Source organism: Oncorhynchus keta, chromosome 20 (genome assembly GCF_023373465.1).
Source record: "Oncorhynchus keta strain PuntledgeMale-10-30-2019 chromosome 20, Oket_V2, whole genome shotgun sequence".
Lineage (NCBI taxonomy): Eukaryota > Metazoa > Chordata > Actinopteri > Salmoniformes > Salmonidae > Oncorhynchus > Oncorhynchus keta.
Window position 1 is genome coordinate 36,039,725 of NC_068440.1, and position 19,942 is coordinate 36,059,666.

At 43.6% G+C, this 19,942-nt stretch overlaps 1 protein-coding gene across 4 annotated transcripts in view; it reads left to right on the forward strand.

The window, feature by feature from the left end:
- Window positions 1-19,942, forward strand: part of LOC118370415 (thyroid hormone receptor-associated protein 3-like) — a 30,157-nt gene that overhangs the window by 6,986 nt on the left and 3,229 nt on the right. For 3 of the 4 annotated variants that reach the window (XM_052472763.1, XM_052472766.1, XM_052472764.1), the window contains exons 2-8: window positions 1,230-1,381; window positions 9,154-9,990; window positions 10,907-11,548; window positions 13,749-13,924; window positions 16,536-16,647; window positions 18,694-18,769; window positions 19,569-19,732. In XM_052472763.1, coding sequence (XP_052328723.1) covers window positions 1,260-1,381; window positions 9,154-9,990; window positions 10,907-11,548; window positions 13,749-13,924; window positions 16,536-16,647; window positions 18,694-18,769; window positions 19,569-19,732 — 2,129 coding nt within the window. In that variant the 5' untranslated portion in view covers window positions 1,230-1,259. The remainder of the gene's footprint in view (window positions 1-1,229; window positions 1,382-9,153; window positions 9,991-10,906; window positions 11,549-13,748; window positions 13,925-16,535; window positions 16,648-18,693; window positions 18,770-19,568; window positions 19,733-19,942) is intronic. The other variant, XM_052472765.1, reaches the window with a different exon arrangement.

The window sequence follows — 19,942 nt, forward strand, 5'->3', positions numbered from 1 at the left end:
AAATAGAACTGACTTCTATTTTTGCGCTTGGCAACGCAGACGTTCGTTGGCACGCGCAATGATTGAATAACATGTATGTGTAAATGTATTTTGCAACACGCACATGACGTGAGCGGTGTGGTCAGTATGTCAGGACCTTATATGGTGTCTGGTTCTACTTCTTGGTTCTACCTAAGAGTAGTCTGGGTAGCCGCTAATGGGCTCAAGACTAAGGAGATGATTGTGGACTACAGGAAAAAGAGGACCGAGCACGCCCCCATTCTCATCGATGGGGCTGCAGTGGAGCAAGATGAGAGCTTCAAGTTTCTTGGTGTCCACATCACCAACAAACTAACATGGTCCAAGCACACCATGACAGTCTTGAAGCAGGCATGACAACCTATTCCCCCTCAGGAGACTGAAAAGATTTGGCATGGGTCCTCAGATCCTCAAAAGGTTCTACAGCTGCACCATCAAAAGCATCCTGACTGGTTGCATCGCTGCCTGGTATGGCAGCTGCTCGGCCTCCAACCGCAAGGCATTACAGAGGGTAGTGCGTACTGCCCAGTAAATCACCGGGGCCAAGCTTCCTGCCACCCAGGATCTATATACCAGGCGGTGTCAGAGGAAGGCCCTGAAAATTGTCAAAGACTCCAGCCACCCTAGTCATAGACTTCTCTCTGCTACCACACGGCAAGTGGTACCAGAGTGCCAAGTCTAGGTCCAAGAGACTTCTAAACAGTTTCTACCCCCAAGTCATAAGACTCCTGAACATCTAGTCAAATGGCTACCCAGACTATTCACATTGCCCCCTCCACACCACCACTGTCACTAGGATCTGTAACAGTGGACTGTGTTTTGTAGACATTACCCTTTGCCAAAGTTTCAAAAAGTGTGTTTAGGAGTGCAAGGGCAATTTTGAGTTATTGCACACGTGCACTTCAGAGTAGGCGTTCCCTAACGGAAATCTGCAAATTAATGCTTGAACAGGCCAATAGGATCTCACTAGCTCGTGCTTGGCTCTGCCCACCTCGTTGCTTGTTTTGCCCACTAATTAATTTGCTCCCATTGGAAATGACTCTCTGGTCTATCTTGGGTTAGTTATTTAAAAAAAAAAAAAACTATCTTTGCTTATATGGTTTCTGTGCTTAGTTTGGTCAACAAACAGGTTGGATACTGTTACTGTATAAAACACCCAAGTGTATTACCAGTGCATACCAACATCACTCATCCCTCTCGTTGTTGGACAGGTAAACCTCTAGACAGGCCTGACAGTGGAGATGTCTAAAGCGCCAGATGGCCCCGCAAGGACCCGCTCCAGATCAAAGTCCAGGTCCAGGTCTTGCACACGGTCTCGTTCCAGAAGCCGCTCCCGCTCCAGATCCAGGAAGCACCGCTACAGGTGAAGTTTATAATCACTTCCTTCCTCTAGTGTATGGAGACGTGTCATCAAACCCTGTTTTCCATACATTACTGGGACATATGAGAATGAGACATTTTTGCATTGTAATTTCAGAATGTCCATAATATCTGGTGCTAATAGTGGAATGATAGTTTCACATTCATGAATTACTCGCCAGTGTTGTGATTGGCTGTGATATTTGATTTTCCCCTGCTGGATTGACATCTGTTGTCAAATGGGGGAAAGCTGTTCTGACTGGGTGTATTATCTAGTGGAAATCGCACATTTCCTGGTTGCTGAAATTCTACATTGTTCACTCGGTTCTTTTTTTCACAAAGTCAATTAATCTAAATCGCTGTGAAATATATTTTCAGTAAATAACACAAAATATTGTTTTTACAACTGTTTGTAGCTGGCGGAACAAAAGCAACTTTGGTTTTGGTCCACCAACTTTAAACCCGCCGTAACAGCAATATTATGTGTTATTTACTGAAAATATATTTCACAGCGACTTTGTTATTGAAAAAATATTTCGCATTGAGTTTAGATGGTACAATTTCCTACACACTTCAGTGCTTGTTTTCTCACTGAACGATTTATGCTAGATAACACGGCTACAAAGTCTGAACAGCTTTCCCAGTTTGATAACTGAAGCAGCTCTGGCTGGAGAAATCAATAGGCCAATATCATAGCCAATCACAATACTGACAGGCAAGTACTAAAAAAATAATATCTCATTTTGTCAAACTTATGGATGATTCACTATGTGTATATGTGTGTGTGTGTGTGTGTGTATATGTATATACATACATACATACATACATACACACACAAGTATGATACACTGCTGATTTTGCAGGTTTTCCTACTTACAAAGCATGCAGAGGTCTTGTCATTTTTATCATAGGTACACTTCAACTGTGAGAGACGGAATATAAAACAAAAATCCAGAAAATCACATTGTATGATTTTTAAGTCATTAATTTGCATTTTATTGCATGACATAAGTATTTGATAAATCAGAAAAGCAGAACTTAATATTTGTTACAGAAACCTAACAGAGATCATTTTTCCTGTAGTTCTTGACCAGGTTTGTACACACTGCAGCAGGGATTTTGGCCCACTCTTCTATACAGACCTTCTCCAGATCCTTCACGTTTCGGGGCTATCGCTGAGCAATACGGACTTTCAGCTCCCTCAAGATTTTCTATTGGGTTCAGGTCTGGAGCCTGGCTAGGTCACTCCAGGACCTTGAGATGCTTCTTACGGAGCCACTCCTTAGTTGCCCTGGCTGTGTGTTTCGGGTCATTGTCATGCTGGAAGACCCAGCCACAACCCATCTTCAATGTTCTTACTAAGGGAAGGAGGTTGGTGGCCAAGATCTTTCGATACATGGCCCCATCCATCCTCCCCTCAATACAGTGCAGTTGTCCTGTCCCCTTTGCAGAAAAGCATCCCCAAAGAATGATGTTTCCACCTCCTTGCTTCACGGTTGGGATGGTGTTCTTGGGGTAGTACTCATCCTTCTTCTTCCTCCAAACACGGCGAGTGGCGTTTTGACCAAAGCTCTATTTTTGTCTCGTCAGACCAGTTGACCTTCTCCCATTCCTCCTCTGGATCATCCAGATGGTCATTGGCAAACTTCAGACGGGCCTGGACATGCGCTGGCTTGAGCAGGGGGACCTTGCGTGTGCTGCAGGATTTTAATCCATGACGGCATAGTGCGTTACTAATTTTTTTCTTTGAGACTGTGGTCCCAGCTCTCTTCAGGTCATTGACCAGGTCCTGGCGTGTAGTTCTCGGCTCATCCCTCACCTTCCTCATGATCATTGATGCCCCACGAGGTGAGATCTTGCATGGAGCCCCAGACCGAGGGTGATTGACCTTCATCTTGAACTTCTTCCATTTTCTAATAATAGCGCCAACAGTTGTTGCCTTCTCACCATGCTGCTTGCCTATTGTCCTGTAGCCCATCCCAGCCTTGTGCAGGTCTGTAATTTTATCCCTGATGACCTTACACCCTCTCTGGTCTTGGCCATTGTGGAGAGGTTGGAGTCTGTTTGATTAAGTGTGTGGACAGGTGTCTTTTATACAGGTAACGAGTTGAAACAGGTGAGTGGAGAACAGGAGGGCTTCTTAGAGAAAAACTAACAGGTCTGTGAGAGCTGGAATTCTCACTGGTTGGTAGGTGATCAAATACTTATGTCATGCAATAAAATGCAAATTAATTACTTAAAAATCATACAGTGTGATTTTCTGGATTTTTGTTTTAGATTCTGTCTCTCACAGTTGGAGTGTACATATGTTAAAAATGACAGATCTCTACATGCTTTAAGTAGGAAACACTGATTTTGCAGGATATCAAATACATGTTCTCCTCACTGTATATACTACCTTTCAAAAGTTTAGTGTCACTTATAACACTTTTTTTTCTCCATTTAAAATAACATTAAATTGATCAGAAATACAGTGTAGACATTGTTAATGTTGTAAATGACTGTTGCTGGAAACGGCTGATTTTTAAAGTAATATCTGCATAGGTGTGCAGAGGCCCATTATCAGCAACCATCACTCCTCTGTTCCAATGGGACCTTGTGTTAGCTAATCCAAGTTTAACATTTTAAAAGGCTCGTTAAAAAAACCATTTAGCAATTATGTTAGATGAAAAACTGTTGATATGATTAAAGAAGCAATAAAACTGGCCTTCTTTAGACTAGTTGAGTATCTGGAGCATCAGCATTTGTGGGTTTGATCACAGGCTCAAAATGGCCAGAAACAAAGACATTTCTTCTGAACCTAGTCAGTCTATTCTTGTTCAGAGAAATGAAGGCTATTCCATGTGAGAAATTGCCAAGAAACCGAAGATTTCGTTCAACGCGGTGTAGTACTCCCTTCACAGAACAGCGCAAACTGGCTCTAACCAGAATAGAAAGAGTGGGAGGCCCTGGTGCACAGCTGAGCAAGAGGACAAGTACATTAGTGTCTAGTTTGAGAAACAGACGCCTCTCAAATCAAATGTATTTATATAGTCCTTCGTACATCAGCTGATATCTCAAAGAGCTGTACAGAAACCCAGCCTAAAACCCCAAACAGCAAACAATGCAGGTGTAGAAGCACGGTGGCTAGGAAAAATTCCCTAGAATGGCCCAAACCTAAAGAGGAACCAGGCAATGAGGGGTGGCCAGTCTTCTTCTGGCTGTGCCGTCTGGAGATTATAACAGAACATGGCCAAGATGTTCAAATGTTCATAAATTACCAGCATGGTCAAATAATAATAATCACAGTAGTTGTCGAGGGTGCAACGAGTCAGCACCTCAGGAGTAAATGTCAGTTGGCTTTTCATAGCCGATCATTGAGAGTATCTCTACTGCTCTTGCTGTCTCTAGAGAGTTGAAAAGGTGGACTGGGGACAGAAAGGAGTCATCATGCCAGGTAGTCCTGAGGCATGGTCCTAGGGCTAAGGTCCTCAGAGAGAAAGAAAGGGAGAATTAGAGAGAGCATACTTAAATTCACACAGGACACGGGATAAAACAGGAGAAGTACTCCAGATATTCCACACTGACCCTAGCCCCCCGACACACAAACTACTGCAGCATAAATACTAGAGGCTGAGACAGGAGGGGTCAGGAGACACTGTTGCCCCATCCGATGATTCCCCTGGGCAAGGCCAAACAGGAAGGATATAACCCCACCCACTTTGCCAAAGCACAGCCCCCACACCACGAGAGGGATATCTTCAAACCACCAACCTACTACCCTGAGACAAGGCCGAGTATAGACCACAAAGATCTCCGCCACGGCACAACCCAAGGGGGGCGCCAACCCAGACAGGAAGATCACATCAGTGACTCAACCCACTCAAGTGACGCACACCTCCTAGGGACGATATGAAAGAGCACCAGTTTTAACCCCTGTAATAGGGTTAGAGGCAGAGAATCCCAGTGGAAAGAGGGGAACCGGCCAGGCAGAAACAGCAAGGCTCTGGCCTTTCCGTTCACCTTCCCACTCCTGGGCCAGACTACACTCAATCATATGACCCACTGAAGAGATGAGTCTTCAGTAAAGACTTAAAGGTTGAGACCGAGTTTGCGTCTCTCACATGGGTTGGCAGACCATTCTATAAAAATGGAGCGCTATAGGAGAAAGCCCTGCCTCCAGCTGTTTGCTTAGAAATTCTAGGGACAAGTCCTCAACTGGCAGCTTCATTAAATAGTACCCGCAAAACACCAGTCTCAACGTCAACAGTGAAGATGCTAGCCTTCTAGAAAGAGTTGCAAAGAAAAAGCCATATCTCAGACTGGCCAATAAAAATAAAAGATTACGGTGGGCAAAAGAACAGACACTGGACAGAGGAACTCTGCCTAGAAGGCCATTATCCCGGAGTCGCCTCTTCACTGTTGACGTTGAGACTGGTGTTTTGCGGGTACTATTCAATGAAGCTGCCAGTCATTTTGTTACAAATTTAACCAGAACTTTGCATAATGAACATTCACAAATAATGGCTAACTTCTTGTAGCAGGCTTTATAGAAAATGAACAGGGGTCTCATTTAAACAATCTCTCAAGCTCAAGTCCACGTTGCTAGTGAGTAGCCAGCTAATCTTAATATTTCAAGTTTAGCCAACTTGCATCTATTTACTAGGTAACAAGGTAAAACTGTTGAATTGTTAAGAACACACCCCTCTGTCTGTCTCCAGCTGTTTGAACAGCATGCTAGCCCGTGGGCTTTTAACATGTTGAAAGCGAGTGGCCTACCTTATTTCTCAGAATGAGAACGAGTTGCCAATTCCTTATTGAAATGCATTTTTTTTCATGCTTATTGTACGTTTTAGACAGCTATTATAACAGTATTTGGTCAAAATGCTGATAGTGGTACCGCAGTGCCATGTGTGACAAACTGAGCATTAATTTTCCAGAATCATCATACTCTTGTGGTAGTAGTGTCTGCTCTATGCACAATTTGAGGAGTTGAGACATGAAAGAGTGTCGGTAGAAAGCTTAACTTCTTTCTCCATTACAGTATAATAATGTTTCTATATGTTATGCTGTTCATATGAACCATTCTGTTGGACCAAACCTCAAATGCAAATAGCGATTTGAAGCCGCTTGTCAGAGGAAGATGTGATCTCTCACCTTTGTTGTGAGTGCCGGGGGGGTGAGCGTGAGCAGAGAGAGGAAGAGGCGACGTGACATGTTTCACCCTCGCAAAAATAAACCCTATGCATTTCTGTGGGCTTATTTTGGACAGAAGCTTGTTGCCTGCGTAGACATGAGCATCTAATATAATTATTTGTGTGTCTGTTTTCGTGAAGTTTGTCTTTCATAATCAACAAACATAAGCACTGCATCCCCAATGGGTGCATAAATACATACATAAATCACAAGCAATAACTACAGCAGACAACACATGGATACAGTCCGTAATTCCGTGTGGGAATGAAGGATTTCTGGCCTCTGTATCGGCGGCCTGGCGGTAGGAGCTGGTCCTGGTTCAGTGGATGCTCCGTCATTCTATTCATATTTCTGGTGTAAATTGGAAGGTCCACACAGCACAGAGGGAGCAAAGCTGACGAGACCAAAAAGATAACATGAGAACAACGGACATAAATGCTCATTAAAAACAACAACCAGGATTCATGAAATATAACAGTTTGGCATTTCGATCAAAATCATGCATTCAAATGAATACGATATCGCCCAGCCCTAAGTAATACTGTGAAATAATTTTGAGATATATATAACACATATTTATAATGGACATTTTCTGAAATGATAAATAAATAAAATCCTGTCTTGCACCTTTTTAGATATACTATTGGTACACTGTTGAGTAAAAGGTTCATTTTTATCCTTTTTCTTTCCTGGGATAAACATTTTTACTTCGGATTTATGATGGGGTTAAAATGGCCGCCTCTTAACCAGAAAACACATTTTATATTATACAATCTATTTCCCATCAGTCTTCTGTTTTGAACTGAGACAGAATGAACTAATGCACCTACATAACATGCAGTCAGTGACCCATAAGTTGTATTCATTATTGAATATTATCCTTTTGTTACATAATTTTAAGATGAGTGAGTCATCACTTGGGTCAGTTCTTTGCCCTGGAGAAGGGAGGTCAAACAGCATTCAGCACTTTGAGTCTGTAATGACTTCCATGAGGAATTATGGGCCCAGTGTTGGTTACATCTCAACTTAGTTATATGACTGAGCATGTTTTTATTGATTGGCTATAGTTAAAGTTGGATCCCCCTCAAGCCACTGTGTTTTTGCCATACAGTGGCTTGATAACAGGATGCTCGGGACCTCTTTCGGTGAAATTATTATTATTATTTTTTAAAGTGTACCTTTTTTATTTAACTAGGCAAGTCAGTTAAGAACAAATTCTTATTTTCAATGATGGCCTAGGAACAGTGGGTTAACTGCCTGTTCAGGGGCAGAACGACAGATTTTTACCTTGTCAGTTCGGGGATTTGATCTTGCAACCTTCCAGTCCAACGCTCTAACCACTAGGCTACCTGCCGCCCCAATGCACAAGACAAGCGCCGTCCATAATAAATGACTTGTCCAAAAGGATGGCTGGAAGTGCTTTCACAAAGAGAGAGACGTGTCAGAAGGAGAGGAAGTGTTGCCTAGCCAGGTCAAACACCCTCTTCCCACTCCCTCCTCCTACAGGGATTAGAGTAGAAATGCTTTCCCATTTTGGCCCAACTCTTTCCACTGCTCCAGTCCCTCCACTCACACACTTGTCAGATAAAGGGAGTCCCTCACTAACTACTGTGAGTACGCTATGTGGCTCACTGCTCCCAGACTCTTTCAATGAAAAAGCTCAAGAGGTAAGTGGATGGGGGATTTTATACACAGGATTTGGCAGTTTTTCCCCACTGCGGTACATGGGTAGAAACCAATATCCTGTTCGCTTGCTGTCTGGGTTGTCGTTCTACTTCACATTCCTTCTTTCTTTATTTTACAGTCCTTCTAAAATGTGCCTGCTACTTTGCATTTTCCTGGATTTGTAGGAGTAGTGTGCCGATGTACTATGGGGACGCTACTTTCACTGTTAGTTATTTTTCTGCTTCACATTATTTCCATGGATTTAAGCACCGACGTTAGAATCCTTTATATGTGGTGGAGGTAATGGTCTTCATGTCTAAAACCTCCAGCATTTAACCAAATACATTGGCTACACGTCTTCATTTGTTGGTTGAGAATGTCACAGGGTAAGCAGTATGAACATGTTGTATTCCATATGGTGCCTGATTGGGGATTTCTCCTTCTCTGTCCAGTACTCAAAGGGCACCTTGAAGTGAAGTTGTTTGAATGTTGAGTGTCTTCAGAGGGAAAAGGTTGGAGGAGGATCCTGGCTGCGTTGGTCCCTGGCTGTGTTTTAATAGGCGCTAGTGTGTGGTTTAGTAGCTCCTCCAAGTGGACAGAATACTGTAACGCAGTCCCTCCGTTCCATCCACTGGGACCACTGCCAGTTAACAAACCGACGGTGTAGGTTATTTAGCCTGACCGTCTGTTCTCTCTGGGTGAATTGTCTGGAGAATGAAAAGGGGCACACCTGAGTTGGCGAGGTGCAGGATGCCGAAACACAATCATTTTATTATTTTACTCTGACTGTATACTCCTACTCAGTCCAACTTAACCAGACAGGGTTGTCTCAAGGTGTACATATGTTTACTGTTTTTGTCATGTTTAGGCAACCTTCTGAAAAGTGTACCAACATTGACTTGGCTACACAGTATCTTTAACAGACTTCTCTCCTAGTTCTAGGTCACGTTCCCGCTCCAGATCTCACTCTCCGTCCCACGGCAGGAACTATCCCACCAGAGACTACCAGAACAACCGGGGTTACCAGAGGGGCTACAACCGTGGCTTCCGCAGACCCTTTTACTTCCGCGGTAGAACCCGGGGCTTCTACCCTCGCCAGGGTTACCAGAGAGGAGGTAACAGCTACGGCTACAGAGCCAACAACTGGCAGGGGGGGGGCTACCGGGACGGGCCGCCCCACGACCAGGACCACCACGGTCCTCACAGCCCCAGGAGAGGGAGATCTCGGTCCCGCACGCCCCGGAAACGCTCAGGCAGCCGCAGCCACTCCCGGTCTCGATACTCCGACCGTTCGTCCTCCAGGGGTTCCCGACGGTCCCGGCGGCACCACAGCTCCTCTTCCCGCTCCTCTTCCCCGCGGAATCGCCGCAGCAGCCCCGGCTCAGGGAAGCCTGGCTCTAAAGATGTAAAGGACAAGACTACACCAGCAGAGGCCAAGGAGGAGAGAGGAGGGGCTGGGGAGCAGGTAGGAGGACCAGGGGGAGAAGGCAGCAGTCATGATAAGGCCTCTGCTGGGAAATGGCAGGGTCTGAGTGACTATAACAACAGCCCCAAATGCAGCAGTCCGGCTGTTGGTGCCAAACAGGGGAAGTCGGACCCCAAAGGGTCATTGTGGAGAACCATGGGCAGCACTGGCGGTGTTCCCTCTACCAAGAGCCCACCAGGCTCCACCAAGGCCGGGCCGACTGCCTCCACAAGTGGGTTTGGTTTCTTTGGCAAGGAGGATCCCACCAGAGCAGACGATAAGACTGCTATTTCCTCTGCTTTCAAGAAGTATGTTACCCTTTTACCCACTTTTTCTTTCCAGTTTGTGATTTGTAATTATTTATTTTAAGATTGTTCAGTCTGCACAGCTACAATAGATTTAAAAGAATGGATGCCATTGCAACTTCTCAATTTAAATGCATATAACAAAATTGGAAAAGTCACTGCTGTAGTCCTCTGCATTTTTTTATTATACCCTTATTTTACTGGGTAAGTTGACAGAGAACATATTTACAGCAACAACATGGGGAATAGTTACAGGGGAGAGGAGGAGGGGGGAGAATGACTCAATTGGAAGCGGAGGATGATTAGGTGGCCATGATGGTATGAGGGTCAGGTTGGGAATTTAGCCAGGACACCAGGGTTAACAACAATAAGTGCCATGTGATCTTTAGTGACCATGGAGAGTCAGGACACCCGTTTACCTGCACCCTACACAGGGGGGCAGCAATGTCTCATCACTGCCGTTGAGCATTGGAATATTTTGGGGGGGGGGCACCAGAAGAAAGAGTGCCTCCTACTGGCCCTCCAGCACCTCTTCCAGCAGCATGATATCCCTCTAATTTAAGAGGTGATGGTTATGTAAGTATCATTATTAAAATATGAGTCCTGGTCAGTCTATTCTAAGTATTCAATGTCATTCCCTGGTATTGTCAGTCTTCTGTGGTTGTGTAGTCGTGTTTCATTAGATCATCCAACATTCTACCATGTGATGAAGTGTCTTTCATTTTCACATCAACGCCCTGTTAGAACACCTGGATTCTGTAACGATAATAGATTTGAATCAACATTCTCCTTTGTATAACACAATGTAAAGGTCCATATGTATAACACAATGTAAAGGTCCATATGTATAACACAATGTAAAGGTCCATATGTATAACACAATGTAAAGGTCCATATGCTTCTCTGTCTGATTGCCCAGGTTCTTGGCAGAAAACAAGAACAAAAAGCAGCAGCAGCAGCAGCAGGTGGCAGAGTGGGAGAATGGCCAGGATGGAGACAGCAGAGAGAAAGGGAACAGCAAGATTGGAGGAGGCCTTTTCAACATAACAGCAGCCTCCTTCAGCTCCAAGGCCGATAAGTCTCTGCCCTTCCTGGAAAGAGCCGAAGAGGCCTTCCTCAAGTCTCAGGCTGCTGAAAGAGAGGAGGAGGAGGAGGTGGTCAAGCCCAAAGGAGCCACCCTGACAACACGGGATGTGTTTGGGAAGTGGGAAGATGAGCCCCATTACTACCCCCCGGGGAAGGACGAGGAGAGACGGAGAGACACGGCCGAAGACGTGGATGAAGACCTGGAGCACATGGAAGAGGAGCTTTACCGCAGCCGCAAGCAGGCCTCTAAGAAAGAAGAGAAGTCCAAGAGGAAGGAGAAGAAGAAGGAGAAGAGCAACAGGAGGAGTCCATCTCCCGTCAGCGCAGCAGTGCCCCCTAGGGGTTCAGGCAGCGGGGAGAAAGACAGGCCCCTAGCCCTGTTCCCCATCAATAGGTTGGAGTCACACCTACCCCGGTCCTCTGGGAAGAGGGAGGGCTTGGAGCACAGTATCAACACATTTGATGAAATGCCCAGGTAAGCAGCATCACCAATGTCCATCAACAGACTGTTTGGATGGTTAATAGTTTCTGAAACTGGCCTAGTTCTTAACTTCTTGTCACACCCATCCCATTAGCGGGATCATTTTTGTCAACATCCACTGAATTGCAGAGTGCCAAATTCAAATTTAATTACTGAAAATAATTAATTTTCATGAAATCACAATTGGAATATACCAAAACACAGCTTATCTTGTTGTTAACTTCTTGCGTCGAGCCATCCCGGATCCGGGATAATGACTACAGCCTCCAGTCCATTACCATAACGCAACGTTAATGAAATGAAATAAATCTGCTCGCTCTCAAGCTTAGCCTTTTGTTAACAACACTGTCATCTCAGATTTTCAAAATATGCTGCTCAACCATAGCAAAACAAGCATTTGTGTAACAGTATTGATAGCTAGCGTAGCATTTAGCGTTAGCATTCAGCAGGCAACATTTTCACAAAAACAAGAAAAGCATTCAAATAAAATCATTTACCTTTGAAGAACTTCGGATGTTTTCAATGAGGAGACTCTGTTAGATAGCAAATGTTCAGTTTGTCCAAAAATATTCTTTATAGGAGAAATCGCTCCGTTTGGTACATCACGTTTGGCTACCAAAAAACCCCCGAAAATTCAGTCATCAAAACGCCAAACTTTTTTCCAAATTACCTCCATAATATCGACTGAAACATGGCAAACGTTGTTTAGAATCGATCCTCAATGTGTTTTTCACATATCTCTTCGATGATATATCGTTCGTGGAAGTGTGCTTTCTCCTCTGAATCCCATGGGAAAATGACTGCAGCTGAAGATTACGCACCAATTTAGCCAAAGCACACCGGGAGGACACCTGGTAAATGTAGTCTCTTATGGCCACTCTTCCCATGATACGCCTACAAATACGTCACAATGCTGCAGACACCTTGGGCAAACAGCAGAAAGCGTAGGCTCGTTCAGGGCACATTCACAGCCATATAAGGAGACAATGGAAAACAGAGCCTCAAATTCTGCTCATTTCCTGTTTGAAGTTTCATCTTGAATACGCCTGTAGCATCAGTTCTCTGGCACTCACAGACAATATCTTTGCAGTTTTGGAAACAGCAGAATGTTTTCTTTCCAAAGCTGTCAATTATATGCATAGTCGAGCATCTTTTTGTAACAAAATATTGCGCTTAACACGGCACGTTTTTTTTTTATTCCAATAATGAAATAGCACCCCCATAGGTTCAAGAGGTTAATCCACCTAGCGTGTCAGATAAAAAAAAAAAGAAGCTTTACAGAGAAGGCAAACCAAGCGTTTATGTGACGACATTTCTCTCAGCAGACAAAACATTACAAACAGCTAGCAGCAAAGTAGATTGGTCACGAAAGTCAGAAAAGCAATAAAATTAGTCGCTTGCCTTTGATGCTCTTCGAATGCTTGCACTCACTAGACTCCCAGTTACACAAATGTTCCTTTTGTTCGATTAAATTATTTTTATATCCAAAAACCTCCATTTGGTTGGCACGTTTTGTTTAGTAATCCACAGGCTCGTGCAGGTCACGACAGGCATACGGAAATTCCAAATAGTATCCGTAAAGTTCGTAGAAACATGTCAAACGTTTTTTTAAATAATCTATCCTCAGGTTGTTTTTACAATAAATAATCGATATTTCAACCGGACGGTAGCTTTTTCAATAGGAGAGGAATATAAAAGGTCTGCTCCATGCTGCTCGCTCATGCAAAACTCTGGGGACACTCAGCTATACACTGACATGATGTGATCATTCTCGCTCATTTGAAACTTTCTAAAGACTGTTCACACCTTGTGGAAGCTATATTGAAAGGAATCTGGTTGATATCCCTTTAAATGGAGGATAGGCATGCAACAGAGGTTTCAAAATAAGAGGCACTTCCTGGTTGGATTTTCCTCAGGTTTTTGCCTGCAATATCAGTTCTGTTATACTCAGACAATATTTTGACAATTTTGGAAACTTTAGTGTTTTCTATACTCATCTGCCAATTATATGCATATTGTAGCTTCTGGGCCTTCACTTGGACATGTTTTTCATCCAAACATCAAAATACTACCGCCCTAGTCTCAAAAAGTTAACTCTGCGTATAGTTTTGGATATGATCGAGGGGTTAACATTTTTATGGAACTCTGTCACGGTCTTGAACACAACAGTTTCAGCTTGTCTTTCTCTTCTCAGCTCCTCTGGAAGTCTGACTAAGGAGCGTGGTTTGTCCAGGGATCTGGTGCATCCCAGTAAGAAAGATCCTGGACAGTTCCGCTCCATTTTCCAACACATACAGGCTGCTCAACTCCAACGCAGCCCCTCCGAGCTGTTTGCGCAGCATATTGTCACCATTGTGCACTACATCAAAGGTAAGCGCTGCTTATGGTTGACCGTATTACCAGTCATGACTGAAGTCAGATTCCACGGGATCGTTTAGTCACAGTAATTAGGCTTCTCCAAGCTCTGATACTGCTGATGGTCAATAGTAGCCTACCAAATTTTGCTAACTGTCTGGTACTCAGCACTACGGTCCCTCTAATCCCTCTGACATCAATGCAAATGTCATCAAACACCGCATGAGCTCATGTTGTGCAACATTTCTATAGCCTATGCAATTGCTTAAGAAAACAGAGTGATGGCCTGAGGTGTTCCATCAGCTTTCTATAGACTTTGCCTACTATATTTTCCCCAAGTTTCCTAATATTAACCTCATTGCTTATATTTACAACAGGAGGTTTGTATATATTTACAACCTGGCTGGCTTGAAAATGAACCACAGAAAAGAACCCTCCATTTGCTATGCATAGTGGTCAAAAATAGTAAAAATAAAGAAAAACCCTGGAATGAGTAGGTGTCTACACTTTTGACTGGTACTGTATTTTAATTAACACTCAATTACCATGAGACCAGCAGTTATATACTTGACAGTCACCGGCTGACAAAATGTTATGACTGCCACAGCCCTACTCTGACCCACAACAACACCTAAACAGTAACCACTCGGTGAATGAAGTCAGTGATAGCAGATCTATGGGTTGATTATTAAAACAGGGGCTGCATCCCAAATGGCACATTATTCCCTTTTATAGTGCACTATAATGGGGCATAGTGTTCCATTTGTGACTCAGTGTTCCATTTGTGACTCGCGCAGGGTATTTATTGGTTACCATGACGTTGTCTGTGGCTTCGGATACTGAGGAGGACACAGCCGTGGGGCTTGGATTCGGAATGCTCAGTAGTTCCATGGAGTGTTGACTCACTAGTCCTTTTGTAGGGTTTGACGTAATTCCGGCATTGTGAGAACATTTTCAGGTATAAAAAAGATGAGCTGACGCACCTCCAATGTTTGTAGAGGTGCTGACTAACGAAGGATGGTAAACTGCATACAAATGAAGGGAAGTCACGCTGTGCTCTCAACAGTTTAATGGATACACCTAACCAATGTTTCAGCACACTCAGTGTGCGACATTCTTTAAGTCCTTTTGAATTTAAACAATTGTCTGAGTTGGAGACGTCCACGGACTAAGAAAGGTTGTCTGTGCCTTCAGATTGGTATTCAAGCCCCTTGATTAATACCACATACTGTTACAGCCTGAATTCAAAATGGATTAAATATACATGTTTAAATCTCACTCATCTATACACTATAACCCCATAATGGCAAAGTGTAGATGTTTTTAGGAAATTATAAAAAATTCAATACAGAAATGTCTAATTTGCATAAGCATTCACACCCATGAGTCATTACTTTGTAGAAGCACCTTTTGGCAGCGATTACAGCTTTGAGTATGTCTATCAGCGTTGTTCATCTATATTTGGGGATTTTCTTCCTGGATTTTCTCATGCTCTGTTAAGGTAGCTGGGGAGAGGCGGTGAACAACCAAGTATTTCCACAGATTTCCAATGGGATTCAAGTCTGTGCTTTGGCTGGGCCACTCGGACTTTCACATTCTTGTTGTGAAGCCATTCCAGCATTGCTTTGGCTGTATGCTTGAGGTCCATGTGTGGATGGAACGTACATATTCGCTCCCCAATCTAATGTTTGCTCTCTGAAGCAGGTTCTCATCAAGGATTCGTCTGTATTTGGCTCCATTCATTGTTCCCTCTATCCTTAGCAGTCTCCCAGTCCCTGCCTCTCTAAAGCACCTCCATAGCATGATGCTGCCACCACCATGCTTCATTTTTAGGAATGGTGTTAGACGGGTGATGAGCTGTGCCTGGTTTTCTCCAGACATAGAAGCTTTACGTTAAGGATCTTTTGCCTTTATGCTCTTGAGTCTTTCACATGCCTTTTTCTCAGGAGTGTCTTCCATCAGGCTACTCTCCCATAAATCCCAGATTGTTGTCCTTCTGGCAGCTTCTCCCATCTCACCTCCCTGACCAAGGTCACCTCCCAGTTGCTCAGTTAGGTCGGACGGCCAGCTCAAGGCAGAGTCTGGGTAGTTTCCGTATTGTTTCAGTTTCCCCTATGATGGAGGACCACTGTGCTCTTGGAAACATTCACTGTAGACATTGTGTTATAGTCTACAGACAGTTCCTTGGACTTCATGGTATAGTTTTGGCTCTGACATGCACTGTCAACAGTGGGACTAAATAGATGTTTCTTTCTAAATCGCGTCCAAACAATTAAAATGGCCACAGGTGTACTTCAATCAAGTTGTAGCGACGATCGAAGGAAATTGCATGCACCTGAGTGTCATAGCAAAGGGGGTGTGAATACTTATGTCAATGTATGTAAATTATGTCAATTCGATGCATGTGTTTTGATTTTCAATCGATTTGAAAAAATGTCAACATGTTTTCACTTTGTCATTAATGGGGTATTGTGTCTAGATCAATTTAACTTCATTTTGAATTCAGGCTGCGACACAACAAAATGTGGAATGAGTCGAGGAGTATGAATACTTTCTGAAGGCCACTGTATGTAAGTATTGTCTGCGTTAGTGGTGTCCAAATATAAACATTGTATCTGTCCTCCAGCACAACATTTCCACTCTTCAGGCATGACTTTAAGTGAGCGATTTGCCATGTACCAAAGAAAAGCAGCTGAGATGGAATTGATTAAACAAAGGAAGAGTCCAGAAATCCACAGGTAAGTCATTCTCAACCAACATTGTAGAAAATACAGATAACTGCCAAAATAAAGGAAACCCTTGAGGAAATGAGGGATACAAAGTATATTGAAAGCAGGTGATTCCACACAGCTCTGGTTCCTGAGTTAATTAAACAATTAACGTCCCATCATGCTTAGGGTCATGAATAAAAATGGCTATGCCTTCATAGGATGACAATGCACCCAGCCGCAGGGCACGAGTGGTCACCTGAATGTTTTGCATGAAAACGATTTGAACAATATGACATGGTCGTCTCAGTCATCAGAGTTCAACCCAATTAAACACTTACGGGACGTTCTGGTGCAGCGCCTGAGACATCGTTTTCCACCACCATCAACAAAACGCCAAATGATGCAATTTCTCATGTATCATCCCTCCAATATCAAATTTATTTATATAGCCCTTCTTACATCAGCTGATATCTTAAAGTGGTGTACAGAAACAAAGCCTAAAACCCCAAACAATGCAGGTGTAGAAGCACAGTGGCTAGGAAAACTCCCTAGAAAGGAAGAAACCTAGAGGGGAACCAGGCTATGAGGGGTGGCCAGTCCTCTTCTGGCTGTGCCGGGTGGAGATTATAACAGAATATGGCCAAGATGTTCAAATGTTCATAAATAACCAGCATGGTCAAATAATAATAATCACAGTAGTGGTCAAGGGTGCAACAAGTCAGCACCTCAGGAGTAAATGTCAGTTGGCTTTTCATAGCCGATCTTTGAGAGTATCTCTACTGCTCTTGCTGTCTCTAGAGAGTTGAAAACAACAGGTCTGGGACAGGTCAGGGTTCCATAGCCGCAGGCAGAACAGTTTGAAACTGGAGCAGCAGCACGGCCAGGTAGACTGGGGACAGCGAGGAGTCGTCATGCCAGTTAGTCCTGAGGCATGGTCCTAGGGCTCAGGTCCTCCGAGAGAATTAGAGAGCATGCTTAAATTTACACAGGACACCAGATAAGACAGGAGAAGTACTCCAGATATAACAAACTGACCCTAGCCCCCCGACACAAGCTACTGCAGCATACATACTGGAAGCTGAGACAGGAGGGGTCAGGAGACACTGGCCCCATCCAATGATACCCCAGGACAAGGCCAAACAGGCAGGATATAACTCCACCCACTTTGACAAAGAACAGCCCCCACACCACGAGAGGGATATCTTCAACCACCAACTTACCATCCTGAGACGGCCGAGTATTGCCCACAAAGATCTCCACCATGGCACAACCCAAGGGGGGGTGCCAACCCAGACAGGAAGATCACATCAGTGACTCAACCCACTCAAGTGGCGCACCCCTCCTAGGGACGGCATGGAAGAGCACCAGTAAGCCAGTGACTCAGCCTCTGTAATCGGGTTAGAGGCAGAGAATCCCAGTGGAGAGAAGGGAACCGGCCAGGCAGAGACAGCAATGGTGGTTCGTTGCTCCAGAGCCTTTCCGTTCACCTTAACACTCCTGGGCCAGACTACACTCAATCATAGGACCTACTGAAGAGATGAGTTTTCAATAAAGACTTAAATGTTGTGATCGAGTCTGCATCTCTCACATGGGTAGGCAGACCATTCCATAAAAATGGCGCTCTATAGGAGAAAGTCCTGCCTCCATCCAGCTGTTTGCTTAGAAGTTCTCAGAACAATTAGGAGGCCTGCGTCTTGTGACCGTAGCGTACGTGTAGGTATGTACGGCAGAACCATATCGGAAAGATGGGTAGGAGCAAACCCATGTAATGCTTTGTAGGTCAGCAGTAAAAAGCAATTCTGGTTTGACCCAATTCCATATTAAGACACTTTGTTGGCGTTTTCTTATTTTGGCAGTTACCTGTAAGTCTGCCTTTTGACTGACATTATGAGATTTATTTAACACAAATCAAACATTCCATGTGGATTTATAAAGGTGTGTGTGTCGCTGTTACTCCAAAATAGTTTTGAGAAATATTGAATATTCTTTTGAGACCGTTGTGTGACCAGTACACACGTTTAGTGTAGCTGTATCCAACTGTCCTTTTGTTTTGTGTCCCCCCCCCCCTCCCAGGAGAATCGATGTCTCCCCCAGTGCTTTTACCAGACACTCTCACCTGCTTGAGGAGCTGGAGGACTGCAGCTACAAGGTGAACGGCCTCTTTTGGCATTTGAAGTAAAACAGGGGATTTGAGACGATCCAAACAAAGCAGCAGTGTTCAGCTTTGTGCTTTTCTTTTAAAGGAGATAAGAGTCTAAATCAAAAGAGCCCAGTTGTGTATTGTAATGCCAAGCCAGCCCCCCGAGCCTAAGAGATCATATGGTTATTGAGCTGTTATGTACGTACATACGTACCCACCCAAGCAAAGGCTAACAGGAAGTGACTTAAGATGCTGTGTCCAAGCATCTCAAGGGACCCTAAGCAATGCCGTTGTAAGTATTTTTCTCAAAACAAACAAGCAAAATGTATTCAAGTTCAATACAAATGATTGTGTTTTTGAAAATCTTATCTTAAAAACTGCTGTTTAACTATGAGGTGTGTAGATGTCTGTAAATGTGTGTCTGTTACTTGGCCAAGTTACTCAGTTTAATAGAAGCCTTAGAAGATTAACTTAGTTTCCATTAACACACATTATACTTGAGTACATACAAAATACTTTGATATTAAACATTATAGTTATTTGAAAGAAAAGCTGTTAACATCAAGTTGGCCTTATATGTCAGGAGGGCTGCATTTTGTGTCATCATCAGATGGGGTCCAAAACTAAAACTGTTTAACAAGTTCTGTCTTTTTTTTTTTTTTTTACTTTTGAATGTGAAAAGACATCATTACTTCATTATATTTTGTCCATTGATAAAGTTATTAAGTGGTAGGATGGTAAATTAGAAGTTGTGTTGTCCGAAGCGAAAGCGATCAATAACATAGACAACACTTCTATATCTACACAGGATCGGGGTAGAACAGCGAAAACGGACCCAATGGACCTGCGTCTGGATATAGAGCGCCGTAAAAGGTTTTCTGGGAAGGAGCAACGGGACAGGGGCAAGGGCTCCCAAGGACCCAGCCAAGAGAGGTCCTCAGAGAAATCTTCCAAACGCCACAAGAAATCAAAGTAGGCTTATTATATCTTAATGTAAAATCACCTCCCTATAGTCTCTTCCCATTGTCTTACGTCAGACATCTGCCTGAAGATAATGTTTTCATCCTTTTAAATTGTATATTTGATTAAAATGTAGTGATACAAGCTATATGTGACACATTTTCACCCTTATCCATGATTTCCTGTTTTGCACTCCCAACTATAGAGGCAGTCAAAATGGAG